Source organism: Macaca nemestrina, chromosome 1 (assembly GCF_043159975.1).
Source record: "Macaca nemestrina isolate mMacNem1 chromosome 1, mMacNem.hap1, whole genome shotgun sequence".
NCBI classification, from domain to species: domain Eukaryota; kingdom Metazoa; phylum Chordata; class Mammalia; order Primates; family Cercopithecidae; genus Macaca; species Macaca nemestrina.
In genome coordinates this window covers 30,508,242-30,517,864 of record NC_092125.1, presented here as the reverse complement: position 1 = coordinate 30,517,864, position 9,623 = coordinate 30,508,242, and the positions used below count along the sequence as shown (strand labels likewise).

The 9,623-nt window shown below is 41.7% G+C and overlaps 1 protein-coding gene across 1 annotated transcript; it reads right to left on the bottom strand.

Moving 5' to 3' along the window:
- Positions 1-313: 313 nt before the first annotated feature.
- Positions 314-7,122, bottom strand: FASLG (Fas ligand). The gene is given in 4 exon segments (NM_001305916.1): positions 314-708; positions 1,953-2,009; positions 6,177-6,222; positions 6,775-7,122. Coding segments are annotated over 4 exon segments (846 nt in total).
- Between the last annotated feature and the right edge of the window lie 2,501 nt (positions 7,123-9,623).

Below are 9,623 nucleotides of genomic sequence, written 5' to 3'. Positions count from 1 at the left end.
TTCAATGTGCCCAAATACTCTCAGGCACTAAGATGAGTGTAGAACACCTGGTGGCTGCTTTTTCATGCTTCTGCCTCTTCACATGGCAGCCCAGAGTTTTACGTTCTTCCGTCATATTCCTCCATTTGTCTGGCTCATAAACGTTAGGTGAGTTGAGGAGCTACAGACCTTTTGAACCCTGTGGTCTCAAGGTCCACTTGGTTCACGTCTTCTTACTTGACCTCAAATGCATGTAAGGAGACCCTCACTGAATACAACATTTTCAGTGCCTATAACAAAGAATAATAATGGAAAGAATCCCAAAGTGCTTTCCTTAGAGCTTATATAGGCCAAAAAATGTCTGAGATTCCTCAAAATTGACCAGAGAGAGCTCAGATACATTGACATATAAATGATCAGCACTGGTAAGATTGAACACTGCCCCCAGGTAGCTGCTGTGGGCCCACATCTGCCCAGTAGTGCAGTAGCTCATCATCTTCCCCTCCATCATCACCAGATCCTGGGGATACTTAGAGTTCCTCATGTAGACCTTGTGGCTCAGGGGCAGGTTGGTGCAAGATTGACCCCGGAAGTATACTTTGGAATATACAAAGTACAGCCCAGTTTCATTGATCACAAGGCCACCCTTCTTATATTTCACTCCAGAAAGCAGGACAATTCCATAGGTGTCTTCCCATTCCAGAGGCATGGACCTTGAGTTGGGCTTGCCTGAAATAAATCCGAAAGGAGCTTTCAGCCAGGAATAGTCATGCATCCAACAAACTAAGTTTCTAAGGCAAAACTGTGGGCCCTTCCTTGAACAAATGTTCCACTCAGAATTACAGCCTGTATAGAACTGGCTGAGGGGTCAGAACTTGATCCATCACAGAATTTCCTCAACATTGTTGTCCTATTTTGTCATCCACACAATTGGAACAATAGTATATACGCCTGATCCATTGCAGTAAGAAATTATTGAGAAAATATTAGCTCTCTGGAGCACAAAGATTTTATTATCTTCAGAACTAGCACCCAAACTGCTAGGCTTTGAAGTCCTTTCCTGAAGAAAAAAGCCAAATCCAAGGAACTCTAAAATTCTAAAGTTGGGAAGGATCTTAGGGACCATCTGGTCCATCATCTCACCTGCAGTAAGAATTATTCAGCCCCTCAGTTTGGGGTACAGTTTCCTTTTCTTTGTATCCCCACAACGTCATGAACATAACCTAAATCTCTGCAGTACTGAAATTATCATAAATGCCTGTCTTTCCCTATTAGATGTCAAGCTCCCTGAGGGCAAGAGCCATATGCTACTCATTTTCACATCCCCAAATTGGTGCACATCAGGTATTGAGTAAGTGTCTGCTGATGTGACTGGATCATTCTACAATTTCTGCCTAGATAATTCCAGGGACAATAGCCTACCACTTTCTGTGATATTTATTCCATTATTTATGATTTATTTTTTTGGGAGTTTATAATGGGAGTGCCCATACCATATCATTTCACTCCACTTTACAGGCACATATTGAAAGTCTACAAGTGCCAGGAGTGAGTCTCCCTTCTTGCTCCTGTTTATACTCTTGGACAAAGCAGAGTGAAGCTCTTCCAAAAAACCAAGAAAGCGCTGACTAAAACAAGTCCTCATTCCTCACCTTCTCAGCTCTCACCTCTTGGATCTGTGCCCCCAATCACCTAAGGGACTTTGGAATGACTGAAAAGAATGAGCTCCTTATGGGCACGGGTCATGTCATAATCAGCTCCAGGTCTCCAATTTAGAAGGCCTTGCCCAGAGAATAGGGGATCGAAGTGTGTTTATAAGACTGACTCGACAAGGAAAATGTTAGTATGATTGAGTTCAAATACTGTCACCAGGAAGTAACAACTCTCTAGCACCTGGTAATGGAAACCAGGCAGCCATTTTGCCTTTTGCCAAAAGCTTTCCCAAACCCCACCCGTACCTTCCAGATACAGACCTGTTAAATGGGCCACTTTCCTCTGCTCCTTTTTCTCAGGGGGTGGACTGGGGTGACCTGTATCATAGAGAGAGGAAAAATATATGTTAAAATGAAATACCAACTATTATTTTGGTGGGAATTTAAATCCCATCATTTAAAAAAAAAAGATTTTAAAACCATAAATGGCAACAGTCTAACATATACTAATCATGTAAGTCTGAACTGCGGAATTCACCGTGGTCTATATTTCAGAAACAAAGAGGTAAAAAATAAACCAAATTAAGATTGACACATGCATAAATTATAATGTTACAATAAAATATAATTAATATAAACGTTTATTCATAATGAGCTGTCATGTCAGTTATTGCATTTAGAACTCACCACAACCCTTTGAGGTATGTATTGTCCCACCCCTTATCAATTGCAAAATGAGCTTAGAAGTTGGGTGACTAATCCAACTAGTCAGCATCAGAGATGGGACCACACCCTGGTCTCCTGACTCCAATTCCAGGGCTCTGTCCACTCTGATTCTCTTGTCCCTAAGACTTACAGGAAAGAGACTGAAGAAGACCACTAATCTATCTGCGTGTCACCAGATCTTCCCCCAGGGACATTTTACAATCTTCCCCAAATTAAGTATCTTAAGTCCTCAGACAATTACCTCATATCACTGAGGCCTCAAACACCTTTAATGGCTCCTTCCTGAAGATGCAGTTGTATACAAGTCTCCCCATCACACAATCCCAGCCCATCTGTCCAGCCTTATCTCCTTACTCCCACTGAGCACTGCCACACAACGGGAGTTCTGTGGCCTACACGTACCCCCACTTCCCTTCCTCTGTGCCTTTGTTCATGCCATGCCTTTTGCCCATAATGTTCTTTCAAACAGATTTCTGTGTCAAATTCCTAAACATCCCATAAGGACTATACCTCTTTCTTTGGGAAACCCTCTCAAACCTTTTTTGATCAAATATGATCTTCCCCTCTTTTGAAATCTAGGATCATTCTGTCTTCCCCTCTCTTGTCATTTCTGACTCCTCTTCTCTGGGGTAACTACATAAATTATCTTATTCCGCTCAAATAATGACAAGTTCCTTACGATATGTTGAATTCACCAGAGAAGCCCAGTTCCTAACACAGGGCATGTTACTAGCAAATGTCAGATAAATTAAATGGAAGAATAGACAGTAGTTCTCAAAACAGACACTATTTCTCTGACTTCAACTATTTCAGACAAGATAGACAGCTGCCACTTAGCTAACGCATTCAGCTAACTGAGACCTCAATAAATATTCACACGAGATGCTTGAATATGTCAGGTTCGTGATTAGCCTGTAAAACTCACGTATGGTGTGAGAATGGCCCAATTCACAGAGAACATTACCTGAGCGATCATGACCTCTCTGGTCACCCAAGACAACCCACCATGAAGGAGGTGTTAGTGAACAGGAAAGGCAAAACTGAGTCTCTTCTGCATTCCTACACCGCAAACCACCCGAGCGACTCATCTGGCATTCAGCCATGCACCGGCAGGAAACAGAACCGAGAACCACATGTTGCATATCTTTTTATCCCTCACAGAGTCTAGTACAACATTATTTTTACAGAACATGCTCACTAAGAATATCTGCTGTACATATGCTGGAATAAATAAACTGCAGAGATACCTTAGACACTGGTGATGAGTGCTTCCTGCCCCAGGGTTTTTGCATGTGCCGTTCCCAGTGTTGAAATGCTCTCCCCCAGCCCCACCCCACTCCACAGCACATGCACACAGCCCTTCGCTCATCAGGCTTCTGACCCCCCAGGTGTCAGCATAAACACCTCCTTAAAAAGGATTCTCAGCTTATACTTAGTACAACTTTGGAATTGTATGGTCTGTTTGCTTGCTTTTGTTTAGCTTCTTCACCATGCTAAAAGCTCTATAAGGACAGGTCCCCTGGGCTGGCTCATCCTCGATCAGCGTCCAACACCCAACATCTAGCCTCACGCATGTGAATGAATAAAAGATTTAATTAGCTAACTGGAAAAAAAAATGGAAAATGTAAAAAGGAACAAGTTAGAAAGTATAAATAATCTATAGTAGTATCTCCCAGAGAAAATCACTGTTAGTATGTCAGTGTGTAGAACCTTCTAGTTCCTAAGAATATAAAAACGTGCATACATGGTTACATAGTCAGTATGAAACAAAATATATCCTTTTGTAACTTGTCTTTTTATCTAACAATACACACTGCACAATCCCCAAGGCATTAAATGTCCTTCTGATACATCATTTTTAGTTGCTGCTTATTATGTGCTTGTTTCAATACACCATAATGTATATAACTAATCTAGTATGAGGCATTCAAGTTTCTTCTGGATTGTTTATTATAAATAGGCTCATAAGGGAGTAATGAACATCCTTATATATAAATCTTCAGGCACATCTCTGATTATTTTCTTAAGAGAAATTCTTAGTGATAGGATTACAACATAAACTATTAGTTTCAAGCTTTTGATATGTATTTCTAAAGTGCTCTTCAGAAAAAGTTATAGCAATTTACATGTATACTGGCTGAAACTAATGTTTAAACAGCACTTTTCTTTCAAATCTTTGTCAGTCTGGGTTTTTGTTAACTTTACTAATTTGATGAAAATTGGTGTTCCCTATTTTTAGTTTGCATCTCTTTTCTTATTAGTAAAGTTACTGATTTGATTTCCTTGTGATAATTTAACAATTTCTGGTTCATCTGGGTTGATCTAGAGAAGATAATTGCTTACTGGGGTAGATGGACATGACTCGTCTGGTCATTTGATTTTTAATCACTAAATTGACTCCAGAAAGGAGGTAAAAGATGAATGCTTAGGTACCTATCAGACCAGGCACATTCCACAGATTTTCAAAATGATCTTATTTGAGACATCCTCCAGAGGCTTTATTTTTCTAGCAAATATTTCCACTCTGCTTGTGTACATATGGACTTTCTAACATTTAAGGATTAGGACACAGACTCAGGGGCCAGAGCTTCCCAACAGTGGCTCCTATAAGAACTTAACAGTCTAGGACAGTAGACAGGCGACTGGGTTGCCTGCAGTAGCCACATCCAGAGAAACTGAAACTTACTTCACTTAATAGATGGCCAGTGCTGCCTTCTTCTTTATTCTGAGTTTCTAAGGATGAGATCTATCTATAGTCTTTGCAGAGGTATCCTGCTTTTCCTCTATTTCTCACTCCATGCTCACTACAGAGAGACAGGAGTTTCCCTACTTCATGAGGCACCAGTCCAGTACCGGAAAGCCCTGTAGGTGACAAGGCATCAAGAGCCTGTGTTCCTTCTAGCCCCAGTTCCATACTAGGGGTCTTGGGCATATTCACCTAATCCGTCTGGCATTTTGTTTCTCTTCCAAAAAAATGAAATGGCTGGACTAGATATTCTAAGCTTCCTTCCAACTCTAAAACTTCAGTGAATCTCATTGTAAATCTAAATCTAAAATTTCAATGAATCTTAGGCTAGTGAAGCACATTGTAAAATCCATCTGTACAGAGCTTGCAAAACTATGCCCTGAAATTTCATGAGATCAGTGTTCCAACATATCGTCTTCTTGCCCTAGCTCCCATACAAAGGATTTTCCTTTGTGATCAAGGGTACCTCATGACTGCCTCTCAAGCTGAACATCCTTTGAATGATGGCTGAAGTCTTCCCTTCAGCTTCTCAGTGACTTCAAGAAAAACCATTCTAATGTACGGAATTGATTAGCCACATTTTAAAAGCTTACATCCTATAAAACATTTTGTAAATAAAGTTTCACTGTAATCTCTTTAGAGGCTTTAAAAGAGGAGAGGACGTTTCTCAGAAACATCTGTCTCTGCCTTCACTTCGCCTTCTCTTCCCAGAAGTCATAGCCACTGGCATGTGTGCCAGGACCAGGGTGTCTGTGGAAGGGGACAGGCCTGGAACCACTGCTCAGGGGGCAAAAGTCCACGGTTGTATATGTGTGTCTCTTTCCAAAGTCAAGCGGAAGTGATTTTGAATTGTGTGCCGTGCTCAGCTATATTGATTGTGAGCAATTCAATTCACTTCACATTTTTAAAGCAGCTCAAGGAATCATACTGACCAGAGATTCCGAATTAGCCAGGATTCCTCTCATAGTATACATAAGCCAAAGTGTAGGACAGAATATAAGGCATTCCATTAACATATTTCAGTGCTGAGGATCATCTTTAGGAACTCAATGTACATGTGAAAAAGGACTCACCTATTTGCTTCTCCAAAGATGATGCTGTATGCTTCTGGCTGGTAGACTAGTAAAAGAGAAAGAAAAAAGATGCATAATAAAAATAAAATTATTTAAGCAAAAGAGACAGAATCGTCAAATAAACCAAGCCCTGGAAAGAGAATCCAAATACCTCAGAACTTTTGCTGACTCAGGCTTTGGTCAAGCAATTTTGCTTCACTGTCCCTCAGTTTTGTGATTTGAAATCGTACCAGTATTTTAAGTATTTTCAAGATTTAGTTTGGTCATCTGAACAAATTTACTTCCAAGCAAAACTTAAAAGTTTTGTTTGTTTTTTACTCCTTAAATCACTAGGTATGAGGCAGTAAGTGGTTCAACAGACTGAGTTGACAACTGAGGAAAGAAAAACTGTTGGGCTCTGATTCTTTACAAAATAAAAAATATTCCCTTCACTCCTATGAGCCTCCATTTATCTGCCTATAGAATAGAATAACTAGAACAACCCATTTCTAAGAAAAAAAAAAAAAGGATTGAAAAGCACTTTGCAAGCCAGGCAGTGGGTCCTCCACCCCCTTATGCCTGGTGCCTCCAGGGCACAGCAGTCTGCCAGCAGGCTTACCTCTCGGAGTTCTGCCAGCTCTTTCTGTAAGTGGAAGAGCTGAAACATCCCCAGTCCCAATCCTACCAAGGCAACCAGAACCATGAAAAACATCACAAGGAGACAAAGGCCTGTGCTGTGGTTTCCCCTCTTCTTCAAGGGTGGCAGCGGTAGTGGAGGCAGTGGTGATGGCGGTGGAGGTGGTAGTGGCGGCGGCGGCGGCGGTGGTGGTGGTGGCCTCCTTTGACCAGGCCTTCTGGGCACAGAGGTTGGACAGGGAAGAACTGTGCCTGGAGGGGCCCAGGGAGAGCTGGCACTGCTGTCCACCCAGTAGATCTGGGGATATGGGTAATTGAAGGGCTGCTGCATGGCAGCCGGTGAGTCAGGCCAGCCCCAGCAAACGGTTTTACTTCTCAATCCTGTAGAGGCTGAGGTGTCAAGGACAGGACTCCTGTTGCTGAGTGCTCAAGAGGAGGCAAGCTGGATCTCTCTTATAGAGTTTCCATAGCTAAGGGAAACACCTCTGTCTTTCTCTTTCTCTATGTCTCTCTCTGATTCTGCTTCTCAAAGAAACACCCACTCACTCTGCAGCTGAAGCTGAGAAGCCTCAAGAAGCTCAGAGCAAACCCCTGGAAGTTTCCGCCCACAATCTTCTGACGAAAGCCTTGGAAGCCTCAGTTGCTATCGCTGTACTACCCAAACAGGTTGGTAGGCTATGCTCACCTTCCTGGGATCCTGTAGAGCAGGTCAGCATTGGGGTAGAGCCCTGTTGGCGTGAACTGCTCCCAGCTACAGGAGAATGGCCAGTGGGGCTATAATTTTATGAATTATAATTGTATCCTTTTTTATACATTATAATTGTATAATGTTAAGAATTCTACCATGTATACAACCAAAAAACTATTTAAAAATACCAAAATAACTCTAACAAAAATTGTTCAGAACCATATTTTTTAAACTATAAAAATTTTACTGAAATTGGCTCTGAGGGGAGAGACCACGGAGTCATGGCCAGAGAAGTCACTCCCACATTTTAGTGTTTGCAGGAGGAAAACACCTGTTGCCATCATCTCTTCCCCACACACAACTACCATTTACCCTGACCCGCCAATCACCATAATTTACAGGTTAAAAAACCTGCTACACCCTCTTTAGAAATTAGATCAGAGGCTGCAAACAGTGGAACCCACAGAACTGCTTTGTATTTCACAATGTTTTCATTTTCATTGTTTGCCCAGCTTATTTATTTACGTATTTATTTAAATAGAGACAGAGTCTCACTCTGTCACGCAAGCTGGAGTGGAGTGGTGCTATCGTAGTTAACTGCAGCCTCAAACTCCTGGGCTCAAGCAATCCTCTTGCCTCGGCCTCCTAAGTAGCTGGGATTATAGGCATGAGTCACTACGCCTGACTAATTTATTTATTTATTTATTATTTATTTATTTATTTTTGTAGAGATGGGGACTCGCTATGTTGCCCAGGCTTGTCTCAAACTCCTAGCTTCAAGACATCCTCCCACCTCAGTTTCCCAAAGTGCTGGAATTACAGTCATGAGCCACTGCACTCAGCCCAATTGACCACTTTTAATATCAATATTAAAAATATTTTAATATATATACATTTTAAATACACATTAAAATACATATTTTTGTTCTGTTTTGCAATATCAGAATATCAGACACCCTCGAGGCCATCTCTGCAAACCCAATCAGTGGGAAGTAGGTAGCAGCTGCTCCTGAGAATGAGCGACAGGTGTTCTGGGTCACCCAGCCTCCGCCACCGGCCTGTGTCTCACACATCACCTCACCATCTGAAAGGCCTGCCTGGTCCTTGCCGATATTTCTGTGTCCTGTCCCTGTTATGGTTGCCAGATTAAATACATGGTGCCCAGTTAAATTTGAATTTCAGATAAATAATGCATAATTTTTAGGACGAGTATGTCTTAAACATGTCCAAACATGGAATACACTAAACAATTATTCATCATATAACTGACATTCAAATTTAACTCTGTGTCCTATTTCTTTGTTTTTCTGTTGTTTAAAGTTGGCCTCTCTACTTGGGCTCACCTCACCCTTTCCTTTGGCCTCACATACCATTTTTATGCCAATAACTTCCAAGTAGTTAGCTTCAGTCTTAATCATTCCCCAATAGAAGCCAAATAAATCCCCCATAAATCCAAATTTTTCATTTTTTTCATGTTTATTACCTTTCAAATTTCATTAGTTTTTATATCATGTTTTGGGATTTCCGTGACTGTCATTCAGGCCCACTCACCTGTACCAAACCAACACCAAGGATACTCTTTCCCTGATATATTCTGCCCATCCCACCCCATCCCCATCCCCGTACAATCTGTTTCTCCTGAGGCCACTCTTTCTGGCGGCAACTTCATCTCCTTTCTTTTCCTCTCCCCCAATGTTTAACTGGTCACCCAGGACTGTTGCTTTTACCTGAGACCTGTTCCTTACCCTCCCCTCGGTTTACTGCTCCCCTCCCCCATCCTTACCACTCCCATTTTTCTTACTGCTATTGCCTGGGCTCAGACTTTTTATCTCTCACCTGAAATACTGCAATAATGACCTAACAGGTGCCCTGCCACTGACCTTTCCCAAGCCCAAATCACTCAGTAAAATGCTACAAGAAAGATGTTTTTTAAAAACAAACCTAATGATCTCACTTCCCTTCCTTGTGTTGGAAGGTTTGATTCCAAGAATAATGCAAGCTCCTTACCATTACCCAAGGCTCTTTAGCATCAGCTCCCACTGCCTCCTTATCAGGCACTCCTGCTCACATCCCACTCTCCACTCTTAAACAGTGCAAGGGATGAGACTTAACTCACATGTGGCTTTATTCATCATTATGAATTC